Source organism: Mirounga leonina, unplaced genomic scaffold (genome assembly GCF_011800145.1).
Source record: "Mirounga leonina isolate KUSES-001 unplaced genomic scaffold, KU_Mleo_1.0 Mir_168, whole genome shotgun sequence".
NCBI lineage: Eukaryota > Metazoa > Chordata > Mammalia > Carnivora > Phocidae > Mirounga > Mirounga leonina.
Genome location: NW_023270426.1, coordinates 47,544,535 through 47,570,849, shown reverse-complemented (window position 1 = coordinate 47,570,849; position 26,315 = coordinate 47,544,535). Strand labels below are relative to the sequence as shown.

Sequence of the window (26,315 nt, the reverse complement as noted above, 5' to 3'; positions counted from 1 at the left end):
AAGAATACAATCGTGCCATTTGCCACAACATGGATGAACTTGAAAGACACCGTATTAAGCAAAATAAGTCAGACACACAAAAAATCAAATCCTATCTGATCCCACTATCGTAGGAACCTAAAATAGAGAATAGAATGGTGAGAATTAGAGAGTAGGACAGTGGCTGCCAGCAGCTGTGGCGAGAGGAGCCGAGAGGCAGGGGCGTTGAGCAAAGGGTACACAGTTTCACTTACACAAGACGAGTAAATCCTAGAGATCTATGGTGAGGCATGGTGCACACAGTTAACAATACTGTACTGTATACTTAAAAATGTGTTAAGGCAGAGGTTGGCGATGACAGGGATGTATTTATTAGCACTGTTCTAGTACTAGGGGATTTTTTTTTAAAGATTTTATTTATTTCTTTGAGAGAGAGAGTGAGGGGGAGGGACAGGAAGAGGGAGAGAATCTCCACCAGACTCACACTGAGCTCGGAGCCCACAGCCCTGAGATCGTGACCTGAGCCGAAACTAAGAGTTGGACACTTAACTGACTGAGCCACCCAGGCGCCCCATCTAGTACTAGGGGCTTTTATACATTGTCTCGAATCCTCCCAGCTACTCTCTAAGGTGACATTACAACTGGCTGTAGGCTATCAGAAACAAAGGATGAGAGGCTCTGGAAAAGTGATGATCACAGTTTAAAAAAAAGTCTACAAGATAAAGATGTTATTTTTTTTTTTTTCCAGATTAGTTTACTGAAGCTCAGAGAAACCTGCCCAAAGTCACATGACTCCTAGATGACAGATCTAGAATTCAAACCTAGCTCTGCCTCGAAGCCTTGGTCCATCCTGTGTGTCTCTGTTTCTTTCCAGCATATCCTAATGGGAACATATAACTAGACATTTGAAGGTATAGGCCTGGAAGTCATCAGAAAATGCCTGATGTTGCCTCTATTAAATCCTTCCAACCCTGCCCTCTCAAAGAACTAGCCATTCCTTCTTTTCAGTCTCCGTGTTACAGCATCTGTAACACATAGAAGCCCTCATCTGCCACATGTCTGTCTCCCTCTCTGGCCTGTAAGCACCTGAGAGCAGGGACCGTGTCCTTACAACCCCAGCATCCAGTCTGGGACCTGGGCAGGGAAGACGCTAAGGAAGTGTTTGCTGGAGGATGGCATAAAGAAAGGCAATTGAAATCACAGCACATATACAGACAATAAAACCCCAAGGGCTAAGTCTTGGGAAGACCCTCTAGGGAGCACAGAGAATGTAGAATGAGTAGTAGGAGAGATGAGAGACTCCAGAAGGAGCCAAAGGCAGATGCAATTTCAGGGAGGAGGGGGTGGTTAACATTTCATTAGGCTTGGCCTCCAGACTCAATTCATGTGACACAAGGAAGCTTAGGGAAGAGCCTATTCCTGGAAACTCTTTTCAGGATCCAAGCTGGGGGAAGTGCTGGGGTCTTCACTAAACAGGAACAGCGCAGGAGGCCCCACGGGGTCAGAGGAAGCACCTGCCCCATACTGGGAAGAATCTGGCTCCTGGCTTCACAGCATTCCACCTGGGATACATTTCTGTGTCATAGCTGTAAGAATTTATTTCTCCTGGAGGAGGGAAATCGCATCTCTGGGGGAACAACGCATCGCTTTGTGACTGAGAAAATATGATCAGGGATCCTACACACGCTGTGATGTACCGTAGGAGTCTGTAGGAGCCACCATCACTATAAAAGTGGGGAGAGGGCAGGGGACAGGAGGCTTCTTTACTGATCCAGCAGAAACCCAGGGGGCAAAGCTGTAGTGTGTAGTAGTAGAAGACCCTCTCACTGAGTCGGAGGCTCACCCCAAGGGAGTGGTCAAGCGGGAGCTGCCTTTCTCCCGGGCAGTTCTCTACCATTTATCAGTCGTATTTGACTGCTTAAATGCGAACATTTCAACAAAGTTCATTTTATTTTTAAATCCAGAGGTACCAGTAACTGATACAGTCTTCAATTTGGAAAAATAAATAAAATGAGATAGCAGCTGCTAACGCACTTCTCTCCTGGTCTGCCCATTTCTCTCCTCTATATATTCTGGGTGTGATTATTGGCACCTAATGACATAGGAGCACTAGATAATAGCTACACATGTGCAATTTTCCCTTGCAGGAGAGGATTAATATTTTTTCAGCTGCTCCAATCTATGGTATAATTATGTTACTAGAAGCTTATCCAAAACAAATATACCACAGTACCTTAGAACCAATTTTTAAATACTGATTTGTTTTCCTTCCCTTTAAAAATAGACAGTAAAACTCAGTGATTAATCTGACATCTGTCCTTTCCACCCTCTGGAACAGTTTTCTTATTGGTGCAGCCAATGTCATTTCCTCAGCCACACACCGCCCCCCCCCCGCAAAGCACTCTCGGTTTTGCCTACCTCCTTCCCTTAAACGTCTTGCTGCTTTTGGCCTCCAGGCAGCTGAGACTTTTCCTACCACTTATTGATGACTTTTTTCCCCTCACCCCTAAGCATTCGCTGAAGATCTGTCACTAGCCTCCCTCTCTTCCTGAGGATCTCCCCTTCAGCATGCATCCTCTCCTCTGCATCTCCATTCAAAGATGTCTCCAATGTCCACTTCTAGGGCTAGTGTCCCTGTCAAGTCTCAGGACACACTTGTAAATGCCCTCCTGGACAGTTTCTCTTGAGTCTGGTTGGCACCTCAAACTCAACAAAAAAATCACTGGGCACCAGCGATCACTGGGCTAAGGGTAGTCTGTGACTAAAATACTCAGTTCTTGCACTTATAATAAATAAACTCATCTTCCCTCCTATACACAGGCTCCCTGTACCTCCCCACCAATCCTAGAACTACAGTTTATATTTTATGCATTCCCACCCAACACAACACCAGGGCATGAAACCTCAGTGCCTTATGGTATGTTCCTCTCCCTTGCTCCCATAGCTAGTGGGTTGTAAGGGTCCAGGAATTCACTGGAAAACACCCTCTCCTCTAACAGTCCCTCTGCATCACCCACAATCAGGCCTTCCACACCTACTGGCTGGACCACTCAATGCAAATGAATCTTCCTTAACTAATCCCGCTGGCTAATCTCTCCATCCTCTCGTCCCCACACTGTTTTGATGTGTGGATCTCTATATTTCCCACAAACAGGGTGCAATTGTCTTGCACCAACTCAGTAAGAATGTGAAGAATGAATGAGTGAAGGAGCCCCTGCTGGTGTTTTTCTCTGTGAGAACTGCTAAATTTTGAAAGGTTACATTCCACAAAGGCATCTCTGACCTATTAATGAGAAAAATGAGGAGCTAACCGCACGATCAGACAGAGAGCCCTGCGAAGCCAACCACTTCTCACACATATAATCGGCCTGGCTCGGGTGTGTGCGTTCACAGCTGGATCGAGTCCCACTGAGGGGCTTTCCTTTGTCCCTGGGAGCAATCCGGTTAGCGCTTACCAGCTTCCAATCAGTTTTTTTTGACACAGCAGTACTTTTCATATTCCTGATTTAACTAGATTCTGCAGAGACAATAAGCCATACTCAGAAAAGTCATTTAATTTCATGTTACACGGGAGGCGGGAAAAACCTGAAGGATTCACATTATAATTTTATCACCACGGCTCTGGTACTGAGAAACTATTTCCACAAAGCAGAGTCACACTGTGCCCTGCACATCTGTGGACCATTCTGGGATGCGTGGCTGTAAATGTGGTTAGGGACTGTGATGCGCCCCCCCAACCCCCCCAGGTAGAAGAAAGACCAGGGTAAAGAAGTCAATAGCCATTTCTGTGGAGAAAAAAAATGTGCATCCTTCAACTGTCGGTAAGAGATTTACTGTCGGAAAGAAAACCTTTCCTCGAAAATGGTACATAAGGTTCCTTTGTAATGCACGTTGCTGTATATTCATGAATAAGGAAAATACTCCCACTTACATGATCACACGCCCCATTGTTTAAAATCATAGTATCACGTATAGCCTTCACTATCACGAATGATGGGGATGCTGCGGCTGCTTGGCTGGGGCCGAGGAGGGGGAGGCTAAGACAGCGCTACTCGCAGTGGGGTTCCTAACCGCCAGCTTCAGCCTCGCCTGTGATCCCAGCTCATCCTAGCAGAGGAACCTCAGGCCCGCCCCAGGTCTGCTGTATCAAAACCTGCGTCCTCAGGTGACGTCTGCACATGGTGTCTGAGAAGCCGTGGTCTAGATCACAGTGTTTCTGAAACTTTCCTCTGAACAAGAATCATTTGGGCTGCTTATAAAACATGTATACAGGGCGCCTGAGTGGCTCAGCTGGTTAAGCGACTGCCTTCGGCTCAGGTCATGATCCTGGAGTCCCTGGATCGAGTCCCGCATTGGGCTCCCTGCTCGGCAGGGAGTCTGCTTCTCCCTCTGACCCTCCTCCCTCTCATGCTCTCTGTCTCTCATTCTCTCTCTCAAATAAATAAATAAAATCTTTAAAAAAAAATTATTTGCCTGTTATTTATTTCAGATTTATCTGGGCACCCTGTATTTTATCTGGCAACTCCATATCCTGATTTTGGAATATCTGGGAGAGGGGAGTGACTGGCAGAAAAGATGGGAAAAATAGATTAGGCCCAAGTTATGGAGAGCTTGGAATACCATACTCAGGAGTTTAAGGCAATCTATAGACCAACCAGCAAACATTTTGATCAGCGATGTGATGCGACGCAAATCCTCCACCCCACTCCCCCAGGAACGATCTGAAGAGCAATGGCAAGTAGGCTGCTGCGACAAGAGTCTCCATCCCAAAGACCCTTTAGGGTGGAAACACAGAGGATGCAGGGGTCATACTCATGGCCAGTGACCACATCACCAAGAAAAAGGAAGTTAAAATTTCAAAAACTTAAGTTTATTTTGCATTAATTCTAAACTCTTAAAGCATTTATTTAAACCCTGCCCTGATTCATAAAAATAATTTAAGCCAGCTAGTTGACTTTTCACCAGAGTAACTGGTGCATGGCTGAGCCCTAGCCTGATTTACAAAGAGCTACTTGCATCTGGAAAAAGAAAGATACGTACTAACACACCAAAAGCCAAACTTGCAATGTCCTTCCAATGCCTACTCTGCCAGAACCTTGAGCTTGGCTTCTGGACATCCTGTTTATCTGGTACAAAGCCTTACTTATAAAGTCAAGCAATTACCCCATAACTCAGTTTCTTCTCATAATCTATTTACTCTTATTTAACAGATAATTCTTAACAACCTTAGTTATCTAGTTTCCTAACCCACAGCACAGGTACATCAGGGGATGATAAAAGTGGCAGCATCGACAGGATGATCGAAAGGGATGAAGAAAAACCAAAGTATTACATAAAGAATAAAAATCAGGGGCGCCTGGGTGGCTCAGTCGTTGGACGTCTGCCTTCGGCTCAGGTCATGATTCCAATCCTGGGATCGAGCCCCTCATCGGGCTCCCTGCTCAGCGGGAAGCCTGCTTCTCCCTCTCCCACTCCCCCTGCTTGTGTTCCCTCTGTCGCTGTGTCTCTCTCTGTCAAATAAATAAATAAAATCTTTAAAAAAAAAAAATAAAAATCAATACCCTGAACCATCAGGACACATTTAAATGATAGAAGATAAATTTAGAAATAATATAAAACACTTCTGATTTCCATTTAAGAAAAAGGCTTAAACAAGAAGAGCTTTGACTTTTGAGGAGGTAAACTTCATTTACCTAAAATAAATACCTCACTCCCCAAACAAGTTACATAGCGAAGTTGCACATTTTAATCTAATGATTATCTTGACTCCAAGCTTACTGAAAAATTACCTACAGAATATTCTAGGTTATATTATTTGTTCCCCTCTGATTTTTAAGTAGCATAATTCATCTACATCCAAATCCCTCCCTGCACTCTCAAATATTCCCCAAGAAGCTCAAGGAGAATTCAGCAGTCTAGAATATTCTTATGTGAGAGACCATTCGGCAAACTCCACACCCAGAATTAGTCTGGAATCTGTCAGGAAGAAAGCTACCAGCAGGAGCAGCTGCTACTAAGAACTGGAGCCCCGTCAGGACCCCGATTCCTGTGAAAATGCAGGAAAGGGATGGAGAAGTTGCTCTAGGAAGACATTTGTGTCTGTCCAGGGCTCACTGCTAGTCCCGGCAGCTCCTCAAACACGGGAGGCATGTGAACTCTGTTCATCTCTGGAGACAGCTATGAGCACCCAACCACCTCCAAAACGACTTCCTTCTGTTTTGTTTTGTTTTTTTTTCCTTTTCCTTTTGAATTGTGTTAAATTTATGTAACACAAAATTTGCCATTTTAACCACTTTTAAGGGTACAATTCAGCGGCATTAAGTACACTCACAATGTTGTGCAACCATCACCACCATCTTTCCCCCAAGTTTCTCATCACTCCAAGAAACTCTAACTTTTGAGCAGTAACTCCTCATTCCCTCTCCCTCCCAGCCCTTGGTAATTCTAATCTACTTTCTGTCTCTGTGAATTTGCCTATTCTAGATAATTTCTATAACTGCAGTCATACAATCCTTTGTCCCTCTGTGTCTGGCTTATTTCCCCTACCATAAGGTTTTCAAGATTCTTCCATGTTGTAGCCTGTATCAAAGCTGTATCTTTTTTCTTCAAAGCATTTCTTTTATGGTTTACTTTCTATTTCTTTTTCTTGTTTGATTTTACATTTGGTTTCTTATTATTTAATTTCATCCTTCCTACCAACTCTGAACATTGCTAACCACTACGTGGCTTCCTCCTGTCCATCCATTTTCTCCCTTAACTGACAAGATGGAGATGCTGATTTCACCTCAAGGTGCTCTCTTCCTCACATTTTAGCTCATTGCTGTCAGGAAGCTGTCCCTGTAGAATAGCAACCTTGCTTTTCACATTGCTGGAACAAATTGTGCCTTCCTGTTCCACCTGAATCCTCAGGAGAAGGTGTGTGTGTGTGTGTGTGTGCACGTGTGTGTGTGTGTGTGTGGTAGAAATATCTTTGCCACACTGCCATGAATGAGCCTACAGAAGTCAAGTATGGCAACCTATAAGAATATGGTCTCAGAGTGTGGGAGGGAAGTCCTAGCATAAGGTCACAGAGGTAAATTGAATTCTTGATTCTGGAGGTAAAAGCACACTCCCCGCCAAACTTCTCCCAAAAATGCCCTAGCTCCTGCTCTCCCCTTCCTGACTATGATACCCACTGTGGGTAGATTTGGTTTCACTTAGTCATTGGGAAGGGTAAAGAGACCCCATCTTAAAACCCTACCCGGTAGCCTAAAACTTGGCCTCTCACCTTTGGTTCTCTCCTTTCCAGTAGGTACATTATGTCCATATTAACTGGGTTAACTGCAGGTCTCTATGCTACCCACCCTCAGCCTCTTTGTAGAAAAGGGGCCACACATTTCATTCTCACTTTGGTTCATGCAAATCCCTCCCAAGGACTGAGATATTCTTGGTAATGATTTTACTTACAAAACTTTTTCTCTGCTCTTTGAATATTATAAATACCTAAATTTCAATACCAAAAGACATCAGAAATTAATTATTTTGTGTCTTGATCTTTGGTCATTCAAATGTTACAATCTATTCTCCAAATGCTTGTTTCTCTGAAGAACAACAGAACTCTTAGTATCCTAGAAGAAATCTGGGCTTCAGCACTTACTTGAAAGCATCTTATGAACATCCCATCTTAAGTAGAGCAATGCCCAACTTTCTTATCTTCTCTTCCTGACTTCACAAAGGGCCATACTGAATGTGAAGCAGCCCCTTTAACTTCCCCTCTACGAGCCTGATCCTATGTATGCCCCAAAACAGAACTCTCCCAGGCACAAACCAAGGGTGCTGTGTGGATGCAAAGTGCATTCTAGTAACTCCAAGGCAATTTGCCCTACGAAAGTGCCAGGTGGTGTGACTCCATCCTGCTTTCCTTGAGCTCTTCCCTGGGTGTCAGGAAAGAAGACGCTCTTCTTCGTCTCCCACCCCAACTTTCTCTGATGTTGCTTGGCTGACTTGACGGTATAGATGCGTGCTGACCACTCCACCAAGCCCCAGCCTGGCCTCAGGGCAGGCTAGGAGGTCTTCTGTTTGGTTGAGAACTCCCTCAGCAGAGGCATAACTAGTAGAGTCCATTGTCCGAAAGCAGGGTCTTCTCTTTTCTTTTTTTTTAATGGTAATTATATTTATGTCATTTATTAAGGACAATGGTGCAAAGTTACTAGAAGGGGCACTGTGAACAGAAGATGATGAGACAGGCAGATAAAGTGGACACAGTATGAAGCCTGTCACATGCTCGATTCCCTACCACCCAAGGGCACCCCATCCTGGCCTCTGTCCAGGGACCTCCTGTCCGAGGCTGAGGGGTGGCACTTCTTTAATATGCCCTCTCTGCTAACTTTAGCTTTGGCTACACTTCTTGCCCTTGAGATGCCAGACACATAGGGAGTGTTGGCAGGAAACCCCAGCTATGAGCAAGATCAGGGCAAATCTGAAAATTCCCCTCTGCACTGTCCTAGGGCTCTGAGCCTCCGGTTTCTCTCATCTCCATCCAGGGTCTCTGGGGCACCAGCCTGCCTCCAGAGGACAAGAAGAGGAGGCTTGTGCTCTCTGTTCTTTTTTTTTTCCAAAACAAAACTCAGCAATTTCTGGGCAACAAATACATGCATGCCCATGGTTGGGAGAGGGATTGAAGCCCTCTGATGATGCTGTCCCTACTGGATCTAGTCTCTCCACTTCTGTTGTTCTGAGTTACTTAAACGTAGCGCCTTTACAACCACAAAGTCCCCCATTTCTCAACATTTCCCAAGTGTTTTAAGCCGGTGAGACTAGGCACATGATGTACTAAAATAAAGCCCATACTAATTTGACGACACTTAGCACCCAACAACCATAACTGCTTAGGTGAATGTTTACTGAATTATATTTGCACCTAGGCTATGCTTTTCCTTTGATCTTTCCCTTCTTCTGAATAATTTGAATCTGCCGTAAGTTCTTGGAAGGGTAAGACCTTAGTTTCTTATCTTCCTCCTCCTTTTGAATCTCCTCAGGTTCCCCACTACCTCATGCATATCCCCAAATAATGGAGTCTCTTAGCACAGAAGGCTCCTCTATGTTAATTGGGAAAAGGTGCTTATCTAGGTGGATAAATGACAAAAAAGAGTCTCTCCTCAGAGTAGAAGAATTAGCAAAAGTCCAACCTTTTTCTATAGGCAGGTGGAATCAGCCGCAAGCCAGGGCGAATGGCTTGGTTAGTAGAAGGAGGGCTGGATTCCAGCACCGGCCAGGTGCCTTTGTGCAGGTTACAACTTGCACAACTGTACATAGCAGCCCCACAGTATAAGTTGGCTACAGAAAGTGCGTGCACTAGGATGTTCAGCAGTTTCTCAGCTGTCAGCTCCCATTTCCAGGCTTTGTCTTGAGAGTGAAAAAATAAACTTAATGGCAAAAATAAGCGATAGTCCAACATTTGTACATATTTGCTTATTTAAGATTGCATTTTTAATGTAATAAAATACTCATGACAAAATTTATCATCTTTAGCATTTAGATAACAGAGAGATGTAAAAATAATTTAAAGATCATTATATTGTTTTTAAGCAAATTTCTTACATTAAAAAAATTTAATTAGAAAAACTCATTGTGTCCTCATCATTTTATATTTGAAAAGAGATCTCAATTCTGAAATCGAAGATAAGAACTATACCCAAGGGCCTCTTTTACTTTTTCTCTCACAATCTTGAAAAGGCCAATAAGAAATTTCTAAGTTTAAGGTAAGAATGTCAGTTTGCAAAGATGTGGTTGGGAATACTTACTTCAATAATTTATCAGATTAACTCTTCAAGATGAATGTAATCAAACCATTTCCTACTCTCTGGAGCATTCTGCAGGAAGCTTAGGTCCTATAAAACTCTTGTTATGTAAGAATATTGAGAGGTTAGATTTCCCATGAAAGGGGGTGGTTGCATCTCCATGTTTGGAATTCGAACCTACAAGCCCAAATTATTTGTAGTTATTAGGTGATTAACATTTCAGATTGCTTTATTTAAACCAACCTGCAATTAACAAATTCTCTAAACCGACAACGGATCAGCAAATTCTACAGTGACTTCAGGGAGAGTTCCACACTGAATCGGGATACATAAGGCCAGGACCACCAATGGAATCAGAATCCTCATTCAGGAGTGTTCTAGGATGTAGAGATATAGGGCATCAGGATGCCAGGATCAGTCTTCAGGTTCAAAGCTGTATTGTGGGAAAACCTCCAACGAGCCTCCAAATGACAGAAAGGCATTTATTATCACACTCTGACCATTCCCGAATGCTGCTTATTGGCAAATTTCAGGAATGTGGCATGGAGTTTCTGTTCACTCCTATCCTGTGGAAATGGATCACAGACTCTCTGGATAGAGGAATCTTTTCAGGCTACTTGGGCCAACTCCACTAAGACGTTAGAAACTTCACTTCTCTCAGGAGAATATGAATGACCAGAGGAAATAGGACTCAGGAATATAATGGCAACAAATTATTGAGACTTCTTTTCCAATTTGGCAATAATGAATCCAAATAAGATTTTGCTAGTGTTGGTGGACAGGATGTTCTCTAGAAGCCAATAATTTTTAATTCCAATTAGAATCGCTGTGACAGCTTAGAGGCTAAACAGAACCAGAGGGCGTACATGTACACACACACACACACACACAGAGTGAATGTCAGACCTCCCTTCAAGATACCAAGGCAGATGTTAATGACAAAGGGATTAGGCAGGGTACACAGCTGCTGATCCTGAAATCTGCAGCCTACACTTCTAGGGTACAAAGCCCCTCCTTTTAAAATTCAGAACACATTTACAGAAGTAGAAAAAACACTCCTAAAATTCATATGAAACCACAAAAGACCCTGAATAGCCAAAGAAATCATGAGAAAGAACAAAGAAGGAGGGCATCACACTCCCTGATTTCAAGCTATACTATACAGCTATACTCATCAAAACAGTATGGTACTGACATAAAAACAGACAAATTGACCAATGGAATGGAATCAAAAGCTCAGATATAAACTCAAGCATATATTGTTAACTAATATTTGACAAGGGCGCAAAGAATACTCAATGGAGAAAAGACAGCCTCTTCAATAAACAGTGCAGGGATAACTGGATATTTACATGTAAAAGAATAAAACTAGACCCATAACTTACAGCACTCACAAAAACTGACTCAAAATGGATTAAAGACTTAAATGTAAGACCTGAAACCATGAAACTCTAGAAGAAAATATATGAATAAAGCTCCCTGACATGAGTCTTGATTTTTTTGGATATGACACCTAAAGTACAAGCAACAAAATAAAAAATAAACAAGTGGGACTACATCAAACTACAAAGCTTTTGCACAGCAAAAGAATCCATCAACAAAGTGAAAAGAATACCTATGGACTGGGAAAACAATATTGGTAAATCATATATCTGATAAGGGGTTAATATTAAAAATATTTAAAGAACTCCTACAATGCAATAGCAAAAACCAAATAACCCAATTTAAAAATGAGTAAAAGGGGCGCCTGGGTGGCTCAGTTGGTTAAGCGACTGCCTTCGGCTCAGGTCATGATCCTGGAGTCCCGGGATCGAGTCCCGCATCGGGCTCCCTGCTCAGCGGGGAGTCTGCTTCTCCCTCTGACCCTCACCCCTCTCATGCTCTCTCTCTCATTTTCTCTCTCAAATAAATAAATAAAATCTTTAAAAAAAAAATGAGCAAAGGACCTGAATAGACATTTCTCCAAAAAAGAGATATGAAAAGCCAACGCGTATATGAAAAGATACTCGACATCAGTAATCATTATGGAAATGCAAATTAAAGCCACAATAAGATATCACCTCACCCCTATCAGGATGGCTGTCACCAAGAGGACAAGAGATAACAAGTGCTAGCATGCATGGAGAGAAAAGTGAACCTTGTGCACTGCTGATGGCATTGTAAATGGGTACAGCCACTGGGAAAATAATATAGAGGATTCTCATAAAATTAAAAATAGAACTACCATATGATCCAGCAATCCCACTTCTGGGAATATATCCCAAGGAAACAAAAATTGTAACTGAAAAGATACCTGCCCTCCCGTGTTCATAGCAGCATTATTTGGAATAGCCAAGACATGGAAACAACCTAAATGTCTACTGATGGGTGAATGGATAAAGAAGTTATGGTGTACACACACACACACACACACACACTGGAATATTATTCAGCCATAAAAAAAACCCCAAGGAAATCCTACCATTTGCAACAACATGTTGGGACCTTGAAGGCATTATGCTAAGTGAAACAAGCCAGATGAAGAAAGAAAAACACTGTATGCTCTCACTTATATGTGGAATGTAAAACAACAATAACAACAACAACAAATACCTGAAACCTAAAAAAAAAAAAAACATAGAAAAAGAGATCAGAGCTATGGTTACCAGAAGCAGAGGGGAGGAGGAGTAGGGAGAAACCGAGGAAGGTAGTCAAATGGTGCAAACCTCCAGCTGTAAGATAAGTAAGTACTAGATGTAATGTATAAAATGATGATTCTAGCTAACATTGTTGTATGATATACAGGTGACCCCTGAGCAACACAGGTTTGAGCCATATGGGTTCAAACTATGTGGGTTATATACAGATTTGTTTTGATAAATACAGTACAGTACAGTAAATGTATTTTCTCTTTGTTATGATTTTCTTGTCTCTAGCTTACTTTATTATAACAATAGAGTATATAATACATGTAACATACAAAATATGGGTCAATAGACTGTTTATGTTACCAGTAAGGCTTCCTATCAACAGCAGGCTATTAGTAGTTAAGTTTTGGGGGAGTGAAAAGTTACATCGGGAATTTTGACTGTGCAGAGGGTCAGTGCCTCTAACCTCCACTTTGTTCAAGAGTCAACTACCTAGGAAAGTTGCTAAGAGGGTTCTTATTCCTAAGAGTTCCCATGATGAGGAAAAAAATTTTTGCCTTTTTTCCCCTCTCTTTTCTTTTTATTGTATCTATGGGAAGATGGACATTAGCTAAACCTAGTATGGTCATCATTTCACAATATATGTAAATCAAACCATCATGCTGTACATCTTAAAATTATACAGTGATGTATGCCAATTATTTCTCAATAAAACTGAGAAAAATATATAGAGTATACCCAGATGCTGAAAGATCAAAGCTTGGACTAAAACTACGACTTCATCACTTTGTTATCAGCTTGGATATACTGGTCTACCAGTGGTCTACCAGTGGTCTACCTGACAGCACTGGGAATGGGTGATACAGACTGAATAAAAGGACTGATTCAATGAACACTGAGCCAGTTTCTACAATCTGCCTGCAGTTTAGTGGCAATTAGCAGTCAACAGGACTAAAGCAAAAGGTATCTCAGAAACTTGAAGCTTGTTTTGTTTTTTAAATATAGGCAGCTAAAGATAAAGGAGCTAGAAATCTCAAAAGAATATATCTTCCTTTGTTAATATCTAAAAGAATAAAGGAGTGCATGGAGGGATGGAGAAAGAAATTGGGGAGAATTCAGGTCATATCCATCCATCTCAGTCTTCAAGGAAATCACCCTTTTTATAAGTGGCAAACAAAGTAAAAAAGGTAGGTAGGAGCTAGGTAGAAGCTATAGAAAGAAAGGTTAAAAGACACATTTCAGGTCTATTAGAGATTTGTTTGTTCTTTTTACCATTGTAATAGGAATACCTAGAGTCTAAAATCACGCCTGTCACATAGTAAGCGCTCAATAAATTTTTGTTGAATGAACATTATAGTTGTCAAGAGAAGATATACAAATGCCAAATAGTCTGACTTGATACAGCCGATAGCCAAGTATTGACTAAAATGAAAATCACTGCTCCATGTCTAGCCAAAAATATATTCTAAATTCACAAAAATCTATATTCTAGAATTATTTATAAATCCTTTTTTAAACTTCCAAGAGTTTCTAAAACTGAAAAAAAATGTCAAGTAAAATTCCATTCATATGTACAAATATATTCTTAATGCTTTGATGTTCATGGTCTACCTCCGTTTTTGCCCAATATGCCAACTGACCAGCCAATACTGTGGATGGTCTAAACGAAAACCCATATGTACTACAATAGGATATTTCTCTGGGAAACCCAGGGGACCATCAAGGTAGGCCTTCCACGTGCTAGCTACTTCCATCCAGTCCTACTCTGGACCTGGGTCCTACATGTTCCAGACCTGGACATAACAGCACATGTTAACAGATCCATCTTCAGGAGCAGACTCCCAGTAGTCAACCTCACCAAGACAGACAGAAAACACCAGAATGGACATTTGGTTAATTAAAACAAAAAAGCAGAATTGCCAAGACTGGCATCCTTTGGCAAGCACGTTCCTGATGGGAAAACCCTAAATAAAGCTCAATTTGAAATCTTTAAAGTGTTATGGAGCATGGAATTAGAATGAAAGGTCTTTGCTACAGGAGTCGTCTTCCCAGACTCCAGGCTAATGTGGTCTTCCTTAAAATAGGGATACATGTGGTCCCCAAAACACATAGGGTAAAATTTTTAGGTCAGGGCATACCAACCCTGACGGCATTTAGGAGGGCACTGCCAACACCTGCATCCAACTTTCTCTCCTGTTGGTCTTCCACGACCAACCACGAAGTCCCATTCGAAACAACACATTCTTACTTTAGATATATCAGTATCTTCAGTGAGGTCTCAAAGTGTTAATAATCTCACAGATGGTCATCTCAAATCTCAAATACTTGTTGAGATTCTATTAAGTACCAGGAACTGATTGGGTAGGGGAGAGACAGTAGTTAACAACACAGACAAAAAGCCCTGGACCCATGGGGTTTACATTCCCTCTATTTTAACTTCTACTACTCTGCCTCTTTAAGATGACTTTGTACTATGGGCTGATTTCACATGTTAATTCTCATTTGTGACTGCTGCCATTATGTACTGTCTATAAACACGCACACAAAAAAAACCCCAACAACAACAGAAAACAAAAAGCAAAACCAGGCAATATCCTCTATTAGGGTTTTGGAAAAGGACAAAAAAGATCGAATACCAACAGGTGATTACACTGTTGGAGTCCACAAACAAAAAGTGAATTTTAGATCATCTCTTGAGACACCAGAGTGGTATATTTCTGCCAGTAATTGAGAATATTGTCTTCTCCTAGGAGTAAACCCAATCGAGAGGATTTCAAATGAAAATGTTAGAGAACTGGAAAGGAACATGGGATGAGGAGCTAGGATGTGTGTTCCACAGTCTGCCTCTCCCAATACACAGCCCTGGACTAGGCAAGTCGCCCACATGCCCAGGGCTCCTCCCCTCACTTTTAAGATGACAGTGTCTGGAACCATGAGAGACTATGGACTCTGAGAAACAAACTGAGGGTTCTAGAGGGGAAGGGGTGGGGGGATGGGTTAGCCCGGTGATGGGTATTAAAGATGGCACATTCTGCATGGAGCACTGGGTGTTATACGCAAACAATGAATCATGGAACACTACATCAAAAACTAATGATGTAATGTATGGTGATTAACATAACACAATCAAATTAAAAAAAAAAAAAGATGACAGGGTCTGCCTAAATCCCTAAGACACCGACAGCTGGGAAATGCCACGATCTCCCTTGATAATAGGAACCAATCCTTACTCATCTCAATCTCCCTTAAAGGGCCTTGGGCCACGCCCCCCACATAAAGCCACTGCATAAATACTGCTTAATTCAACACAGAACCTATTATAACACCAGAGTGGCAGCTGAAGTCACTGATATTCCAGATAAGATGTTTAAAAATCTGTGCTGTTCTTTAGCTACCGAACCCTTTATTCACCTAGCCTTGCTCACTAGGTTCGTCTCAAGAGCCATTTGCACAGCCAAGAACTTCTTCAGTGCCTGAACCGAGAGATCCTTTGCAACCTTACCAGCGTGACCCTGCAGCACCCAAGAGTTCCGCATCTCTTCCTTTCCCTGCAACTTCCAGGCCTCCCCGCTCTCCTGGCCGCTCCTCTTGCTCCGGCTTCTCTTTCCTGGTCCTCCTCCTCACCACCAGCCCAGTAAACAGCGTTCTGCAGGACAGCACCGGCCCCCTGGTTAAGGTCACTGGCAGGGTCATCGTAAATGAGGTGGCTCACAAACCACCTGTGCTTCAGCCCAAATGGAGAGCAGCCCGCAGGGCTCTTTGGACACCCCCAAGGACCTCACAGTGAGAAGTCTAAAGCCAACCCTTCATCCCTCTTCCTCATGTTAAAACCTGTCCTCTGCGTTACTCAATTTGATGAATCGCCTTCTTTTCATCAACTGTCCACTTGCTCCACCATCAGATTTAATCGAGGACCAATCCTTGCTGACTCCGCCCTCTGGAACCCTGCCTTTCTTAAACCCCTGCCTTTTCCCCGCCGCGTTGGTGAGGTCCTAACCCCTCAGTGGTCTCTCAGCCTCAAGTCTCTTTATTTACACCTCTCTTCCAGCTATCGATACTTGCTTCTTTGTACCGCTAACCTGCAGGCATTTGTGAGTTCTCCGTACTAGACCGTCACTTCTTTGGATACAGAAACCTTGTCCTTATTTGTCCTATTATCACCTGTCGTAACAGTGTGCTGTGTACATAATAAGTGCTCAATAAACACACTTCGGCAATAAAACATGGATTATCTTAAAGTGACTGCACTTATCCTCTCAAAGAGCAGCTTGTTAGATAATTAAATATTTACTCTTCCTCCCAGCCCATTAACAATGTTATATAAATACACAGACCATACACATAGACACATGCACACACAGGATGCTCTTAACTCCCTTTAAGTCAATCATCTTGCAAACACCAAGAGATGATCTATCTCCCAAATAACTGAGACATAAATTGGTTCATATTTTTCATTCCTGGTCTTCCTTGAGAAAATGACACAATGCTCAGTAGCAAATGAGAAATTATTTTGCAAATCTATATTCCCCAAATACCCCCAAACATGGGTCATGCATCTTTCTTGTATTTTGATCCCACTGCTGTGACTTAGTGTGGTAATTATATTACAAAGCTATTATTCGATGAAATGAAAATGGCAAAACAATTTAAATGCCTGTCTAAAAAAACTCTGTTAGAATGCAATTATAAGTGAAATTACAATGGCAAAATAATTGAAATGCAAGTCCGGAAGGCACAGTTATGAAACCATTAAAATGCTTCTGCTGAGGGCTCACAACGTTGAGTGAAACCATACACTCCTGGGGACACATTTTTAATTCACTGAAACAGTCAACATTTATGGAAAGATGAAAATATCTGGGCTTCGACTGTTCCACAGCATTCTCTACACTTCTGGGTGCCACCTAGGGGTGTGTTAACATCATCAGGGTTTGTAGGTTTCTGGGATGGACTGACTAATAAGAGAACCATGGGCAATACTGTGCTTCCATTCAGCACCAAGAAGATAGAGGCACAAGGGCAAGCTTAGTTTAGATTTTCCTGAAATGTTTCCAATATAAAAGCTAGGATCACAACGTGAAAAGATGTTTGTCCTAAAATCAACCTTGCAATTATTAAATATGTGTGTGGATGTATTTCTAAGGATCTAGCTTCTTAAAATGTTCTGCTGATGTGTTCCTTTTGCAAAATCTTGATCAATATTTTGATGCCAAGGCTTACAATAGTTATATCTGCTCACCAAAAGAAAAAACCAAGGACAAAATACAGTGCTAGATACACAAGCGATACACTGAAATGATCAATCTGACAAATGACTAAGGACCCTCCTCTGAATCATGTTCTGCATTTTGATGGCTGAACACATAGATGAGTCTACCAGCAAAAACATGCAAAATATGCCCCATTCCCACCCCCTCTCCCTCACACTCTGCTTCCATGGATCTATCTCACTCAGTTAATTGGCTAAAGAAAGAGATGCTAGGAGGAAGTCATATAAAGAAACAACTATTAAAAGAATAAGATCCTTTTCTCATTCATGATTATCTCTCTCACGACATCACAGAGCAGCTTAGAAAATGGCATTTTGGGGTGCCTGGGTGGCTCACTTGGTTAAGAGTCCAACTCTTGATTTCAGCTCAGGTCATGATCAGGGTGGCGAGATCAAGCGAGGGAAATAAGTGGGAATGTTAACTAAGGCTTTGTAACAAAGTGAACCTTGAGGGCATGGTAACTTAATTTTGTTTAATTTAATTAATTAATTAATTTACTTATTTATTTTAGAGAGAGCGTGCGCGAGCATGTGCAGGGGGAGGGGTGGAGTGAGGGTGAGGGAGAGAGAGAGAATCCCGAGCAGACTCCACGCCCAGCACTGGGCCCGACGTGAGATCGTGACCTGAGCCAAAATCAGGTGTCAGATGCTAACCGACTGAGCCACCCAGGTGCCCCATGGTAACTTTAAAACAAAAATCAAATCTGCTATCTAGATTAGATATTTTATAGAGAGGTCATATTATTTTTACACATATAATTTAGATATTAATAGGATTTGAAAGAGACTTTAAAATCATATGAGGAGGTTTTTCCAGTTTAGGCACAAAGGCATGAACTTTGAAAAAGAAAAAGTCATCTAGAGAAAATCTATGAATAAGACTAACTAAAAAAAATAAACAAGCAAACATACACATAGATTATAGAAAAAAAATTAGCAGAGTCCCCAAAGTATTTAAATCATAGTATTACACATAAAATTTGAAATTTGAAATCACATTTGCCAGAGTTTTATAGAATAACCTCTATATTTAGGAAAGTACTCAAATAGGTTTTCATATAATAGTTTTATTAACTTCCAAAGGCATATCTTTGGATGTTAATAAAGGAGAAACCGATAAAACATTTATAGTATGGTAAGTTAAAATCTATTGCCCTAACTTTGAAATGCATAATGTTATAAGTTGGATTGATGGATGGATAGATGATAAAGAAAATATGGTATTAAATGTTAACTATAGGATCTGGGTGGCAGATATATATGGGCATCCTGTACAATATTTTTGATTCTTCTGCATGTTTAAAATTTTTCATAACAAAGTATTGGGAAAAAAATACACTGCTCTAGATGAAAAGTATCTATTCTATTTGTTAACTGTGCTCAACAAATAATCCAGGTTCAGAATTTGTCTCACGGACACGGTGCACTCACCTAGCCACCCGGATCCTGAATTTGGAATGCATAGGTCTGTCTCCGCGCTGGGCAACACAAAGCCGACAACAAACACCTCCACGCCGTCCGCCATCAGGGCCATGCCCAGGACAAAGAAAAGGGCCCACTGGAAACGGCCGTGACCACACTCTTGGATTATCAGCTCATACTGCTGGGCTAGTTCTTCCTCATCGGCTTTCCTCTCTGACTCCAGCTCCTGCCGGTCCTTGTGCACATCCCCCTTGGGCTGCCCCACTGACACAATGCTGTCCTTCCCTTGGTTCATACGGGGGATGCCCTGATACTCCCCTTCATAGATTTCCTCATCTTCATCATGACCCTCAGTAGCTTCACTGGAGCCTTCATCATCATTGGCCTCCCCATTATAGGTCTCTCCCGGCGGGGAACAGTCATCATCCTCTTCATCTTGGAACCGACTGTAGGACCTCTGCGTGTATTCATCCTGGGCCCGGTCCACTGCCTGATTCACCTTCTTTACTGTTTGTTTCTTCACCTCTCGGGCTATGTCCTTGGCGCCCTTCATCAATGAAGTCCTATCCTTGTAAGAATCTTGCATCTTATCTCAACCGATGGCCAACGCGAAGATGGGAATTCTTCAGACTCCAATCAGTGGTTCGGCCCTGACTGCATCATCCACTCTGGGGTCAGAACAGAACTGCAAAAGAAGAAAAACCACACAAAATATTTAGTATTCCTTTCTTGTCTTTTTTACCATTTATTTCTCAATCTCTTTTCACTGCCCCCTCAGACTAAGACACAGAATTAGCTTTTCCTTTCTTTGATCTCACTGTCCACATGCACACCGGATAATGATTCTCTGCTCAGGTGTGACTGGCGTTTGGAATACTTACGGGTTTTACTGTTGTTATTATTATTATTTGGTGTTTAAGGGACTCTGTCCTCTGGGAACTTTGATAGAATACACAGGCATTCCCCCAGAGAGTAAAACAGGACATCTGGCACCTCTAAAAGTACATTTAACACATTTGGAAGTGTTATAAAGATATACTCTGATTGAGAAAAATAATATTGCTCAGAGACATACACACACTGCAAAGGCAAAACCAGAATATGAGACGAATCCTATCTGACCTTATTTCCTAATAGTGAAAAAAAAAATTGCAGGCAAGCAGCCCTATACACGATGCTATTGAATCACACACACACACACACACACACACATATATATATATTTGTAAAATTTGTTTCCCCTCTACTTTCATTATATCTCCTTCCAATAAATAACAAAGACTCATATGGCACCCAAACCCACAACTGAGTATTTCCCCCCAGCATAACCATCATATCAGTGGGACATGGGCAGAGTTCATCAAATGATTTCAGATACCTTTGATAAACACTGAATTGGAACATACGGTTTGTCTAGTCGGGGTCTGTCCTTTCAGAGGCCGCCCCCAGGCTAGCAGGGACAGGTAAGCCACATGCCATGTCCCTTCACAACCCCACCCTGTAAGTACTCCAAGCTTTGTCTCTACCTTCTTCATCTCTGGACACACACACACACCCCTTGTCCTACTGGCACTCCAACTAACTGCGGTCTTGGGTACCAGAATCATGGGTCTCCCGTGACCCACCATTTGGTTTTCCTTCTCACTGAGATCACCCTATGTCTTGGCTTACATTCGGGCTGAACACATGGTAACTGATCTTTCCCTTGTCCACTGTGCTGTCTCCTCTGGTGGCCCACCATTGTGGACAGATAATGTAAAGGTGAGAGTCACTCTCCTCCATCATTAACTCCCCAAGCTCTACTCTGTGGCAGCATTGCAAACCATGAGTTACATAATAGCCATTTCTACCTTCTTTTTCGACCCAGTATAAAACACTTGATAAGTAGCTATACAAACATATACTTAAACAGCTCATTCAGACATCACAAACACACCCAGCAATAAAGACAAAAAGATGTTTGTTTCTAAATGGACTGTGCATTTCATGTTACCACTGAATGACTACAAACGCCCAGGAGGCAAACAGAAGCATGGTTCTGCACAGCCCTGTGTTTTGGAAGACAGCAAAATGAAATTAAAATAAACATATGATTACAAGCCTTTTTGCCAAATGTCTTAATAGAGGGTTTTTCTGTATGTCCTCCTTTTTCTTTTTTTTTTTCTTTCTTTCTTTCTTTTTTTTTTTTGAAGAGCTGAGAGTCAGGGGCAGGGAGAGATGGGAGGATCCATGAGCTGAGTAAGAAAAGATGAGCAGGCAGTTGGAAAAGAGTTTGAGGATAGAGGCTCAGAGACTCAAATGATATACCTCTGTTTCATGGTGAATCACTTTGAGTTATATGTGCCAGACATCATTTTAATAAAAAACAGTTTGATTTTGTATGTACTCTATGCCAGACATTGTGCCAAGAACTCTATATACATTTCTTAATTTTTTAATTTAATCCTTACTTCAATCCTCCAAAATAGGTATTATAGTCTCCATTATACAGGTGGGAAGATTAAGGCTTATTGAGATTAAATAACTGGCCCAGGGTCACAATGTTTGTCAGCGGAGATGCTGGGGCTCCGCCCAGATGTGTCTGACTCCAAAGACTTGCCCCTTACCTCTCTCTGCTTCACCCAGTGCTCTTGCTAAGGTCTTAGGAAATGCAGTAGCATGCTTCCTGGTCATTCTGATACCTTGGTTTCCTACACAAAAATTGTTTTATAGCCTCTTGCCTAAATCATCTTGTAGGTTCTGAAACAAGGGGAATTACTGTGATATCTTCACTCGTGATAGGTTTTATATAGATAATAATTCCAAAATATGGTCTTGTTTGTTCAGATAAACCATCCCAACATGGTGGCTGTACTTCAAAAGATAATCCTGTAGTCATTCTAAATAAGATGTCCGTGGCCAAGAAGGGCAGGAAAGAAGGCAAAGCAATGAACCTCCAACCGCCTCCAATCAAGTGCAGATGCCCATTCCCCGTAATTCAAGATGGTGTACTTCTCTGTGAAATAAGGATAACGACATAACCACCTGGCAGTGTTGGGAGGATTAATAAGTGGTGTTTACTCTGTGTCCAGGAGAAAATTTGACATATATTTAGTTGATTTTAATTCAGGTTCCCTAGGAACAGAACCCGTGATAAGGAATCAGGGGCAAATCATTTATTAAGAGGAGCTGGTAAAGGAGGGGACAACTGAGGCTGGACAGCAGTTTTAGGCAGGGTCCTGAGGGGTGAGCTTCAGCCTCCGCTCAGAGTTATTCCCACTCAAGGCAAAGGTATGGGGCTTTCACACTCCCACTCCCGCCCATTGTTGGCTAAGGGCCACCCGGGGTGAGGATGGACTGTAGGCACTTCCAGCTCTCTGCACCCAAAGCTAGGCAGTTCCCAGGGTCCAGGAACAGTCCTCTGAAGGGATACAGATGCTGGCTGGTGGAAGCAAAGGCCCACTGGAGCCAGGGGAGGAGAGCGGAGACAATGAAGGGGATCCAAGAGTATCTAGGCAGAACATTCACAGGATCTCCTACAATAAGCATTTAATAGCTACTTGTTTAGATGCCCTGCTAATCATACTAAGCAGTAAGACCCAGAGCTGGTTAAAACCTGTATTTACAGAAGTGGCTGTTACAACCAAATAATATATGCAGCACAGTTTATCTGATGTATTTAATGACATGCACAAATCAGCTCTATTTCCATGTGTGTGACAATCATTTTGCACAAATAATAATTTATACACATAAATGAGAGTTATTCTGTCAAAATAGAGTTTCAGTTCTTTTTTTTTCCTTTGATGATTCATGCCACACAGCATATATTCACTCACACCACATACTATATCAAAACCATCCTACACGTGTTCCCGTCACGAACAACCCTCCCCAACACACACACAGATGTTTCTCTGTTTCCCCACACTGTCCCCAAACCTCCAGTCCTTCCTTCTGTTTTACCCCTCATCACCACCATCATCAAAAGATGTGGGAGAGTGCATCCTCACCAAAACCTTCTGGGATCTTCTGGATGCTGGGAAAGTCCATCATTTTAATAACTATTATTATTATTAATAACTATTTATTATTATTATTATTATTTATATAACTATAATAACTATTTATGCAGCTTTGAAGCCATTGTGCACAGAGTAATGACAGCAAGTATAAGAGCTCACCCACTATTACATCGGCCCTGTGCTAAGCACTTCAGGGGTATTATCACACAACAAGAATCTTAACAATGGTCATATGCTTTTAAAATTTTTAATAAATCAAAAAAAATTTAAATAAATTTCCCATTTTACACGTGGGAAAACTGAAATCTGCCCAGTAAGAATTCACACTTACACAAGCCTACTCCAAAGCCCAGTCACCTACACTGCATCTACCAGCAATTAGTAGAAATGGGAGCCCATGAGGGTAACAGAGATCTGAAACTGCAAAGCTGGGGCAGAGGACAACCCCACCTCCCATGCCTGGATGATAGAAACGCTTAAAAGTACTTGCAGGTCTCTAGCACTTTGGGCTTGGGGGGAGGGGTCATTATCTAACAACCCCCTTTCCCTCCTAAGTTCAGATCCAAAAGAGACATTCAACAGAGGAGATAAATTGTGATTTATCAGTTAGCAGCTGTTGGAGAATCACACCCACACTTTACCCCCGACGCCACACCTTCTTCCCAGGCTTGGAACTCTGCACCACGAAGGACTCCTTCCTGGAGGGAAGGCTGTCCAGGGAACTTTCCATGCTGCAGGAGTAGAAGACCTGGTAAGCATCTCCGTGGGGCTGAGGCCAGCAGGCCAAGGTCTTTCCCCCAGTTTGCCAGGGAAATTGCTCCTTCTTTCTTGGGGAGGAGTCAGGGTATGTGCGTGGGTGGTAAAGGGAGAAGCTGCAAGTGGTTTTTTTCCCCACATTTGTCTCTCCTGGGAAGCAGTGGAAATCCCTGTACCTGGGTGGAAGTCGAGAAGTGGGGAACAATAATGCTTCGCCTTAAGTCAGTGCTATATAATTTGGTCAGGACAGTAACAGAGCACACCAGCCACCCCAATGAGAGCCTTATCACTTTCTATCTTTTATGAGATAGAACATAAAACTAATGACATGTGATGACATTATAGTAATGCCACAAAACAGAGCTTCATTAAAACAAAAAGCCAATGACATGAACATTAAAATTTGCAACAAGTCCAGAAATGTTTTCAGGGACTCTCTAATGCATTAGTCCAAACTAATATACACTTTAATCTATGACTCGTGTCAGAAAGAAAGGCAATACTTAGTATTCACCACCCACACTGCAAGTAGGGCTGATTGTAAACAACTAGATACCTCTTTATTAAGGCTGTTTCATATGTCTAAAGATAATGATTTTTTTAAAAGGCTTACAATTTCATTGAGGTATAATTTACATTGAATAAAATGCTCTGGTGATTATTAAAAGAACAGTGCAACAGGTATGGTGCAGAAAACCAGCTAGATTATGAAGATGCTTATTCTGGCAGAAAACATTGGTTGAAACGCTTATTCAGCACAGGTTTGAAACCTCTGGACCTTCCTAGTAACTGTCAACAAAAAAGAACAGCATATCTGACCTCTGGACTTTGGTGGAGAAAGATGAGACGATGGACATGGCCTTGTAGGAGCTCTAAGTATTATGTAAGAGTATCTACACTTCTACTTCATATAGCCTAACCTTGTGCAATACAGACACTATTTGAAAGTGACTGGAGTTAAAATGCAGAAATGCATATCTGCAGCAAGACAACATTCTGGAAAGAAGCTTTCAGGAGGGAGGAGAGGACATCTGAGATAAAGGAATATATACTGACCCATCATCCCAGCCTGTCCAAATCTTTGACATTAGACTTTTATTTAAGGGTGCTGCTTGTCCTCCAAACCTTTAAATTTATGTGTAAATATGTGTAAATTCCCATTCTTTGAGTGATTTCCTTTCATTATTGCTTAACCTAATCACAGCTTCCCAGGTAAGCACAGTTGGTTTCCTCCAGGCATTCAATCATGTCTTCCATGATGGTAAGCCATGAGCACAACAGTCTTCCCCATGAGCTCAGAACATGAGCTCCCTGAAAACAGGAACTTAGTAAAATAAAAAGCTATAAAGCAATGTTACTGAATGAGGACATAAGCAGTGTAAGGGAGCCAACTCTCTGACTGCCCCTTTCATCATGAGGGACTTGCCTGGATCAGCATTTCCCCCAAAGTGCAGTCTGTAATATGTGGACCTACAAGGAGCTCTGAGTGGAAAAAGTTCTACGGTCAAATAAATTTGGGAAGTATCTGTCTCATACTAAATAGGTCCTTCTCTAGAAGTGTCACAGTTCAAGCTTTTTGTAAAGACCCTTGTTCAAATGTGTTATCCAACCATTTCCCAAACTTTCCTAAAAACAGAATGTCCCCACTCTCAACAGGACACCAACGAGCAGTCCAGTATTAAAATAAATGCCAAGATCCTTTTAAATTCTAACATGTCTAGGGGCATCTGGGTGGATCAGTCCGTTAAGCGTTTGCCTTTGGCTCGGGTCGTGATCCCAGGGTCCTGGGATGGAGCCCCATGTCGGGCTCCCTGCTCAGTGGGGAGTCTGCTTTTCCCTCTCCCTCTGCCTGCCACTCTGCCTACTTGTGTTCTCTCTTCCTGTCAAATTAAAAAAAAAATCTAAATTCTAACATGTCTATTAAAAAATACCATAAAACTCACTAATTAGAATTAATTGAGAGAAGCAGGATGAAAGGCAGAATTAAATACATTACATTAAAATAATATTTTTAAATGAAAAACAGTATTTCAAGTCTATCAAAAACCGAAATTAAGTTTACAAAATGTAATCTCTTATGAGATATTTGCTACAAAAATAGAGTATTTAGTATATCTGCATATTTTTAAGTAATAAGTCATTCAGAGAGCCTGGAAATTTTTATTTTAAGTATATTAACATGCTTTTTATGCAATTTTTAAAAAGATTTTACAAAGAGAGAGAGAGCATAAGCAGGAGGAGTGGCAGGCAGAGGGAGAGGGAGAAGCAGGCTCCCCGCGGAGCAGGGAGCCCGATGCGGGGCTCCATCCCAGGACCCTGGGATCACAACTTGAGCTGAAGGCAAACGCTTAACCAACTGAGCCACCCAGGCACCCCCTTTTTATTCAATTTTTGCCCATTTGTGTATTGAGGTATACACAGTAGTTTTAATGTGGCCCCCAAAAGATATAAAAATGTCCTAACCCCCAAAAGCTAT

General features: G+C 41.8%; 1 protein-coding gene across 2 annotated transcripts in view; it reads right to left on the bottom strand.

Moving 5' to 3' along the window:
- Positions 1 to 26,315, bottom strand: part of SV2C (synaptic vesicle glycoprotein 2C) — a 205,988-nt gene that overhangs the window by 139,888 nt on the left and 39,785 nt on the right. For both annotated transcript variants that reach the window (XM_035014673.1, XM_035014672.1), the window contains exon 2: positions 19,089 to 19,764. In XM_035014673.1, the coding sequence (XP_034870564.1) occupies positions 19,089 to 19,665 (577 nt within the window). In that variant the 5' untranslated portion in view covers positions 19,666 to 19,764. The remainder of the gene's footprint in view (positions 1 to 19,088; positions 19,765 to 26,315) is intronic.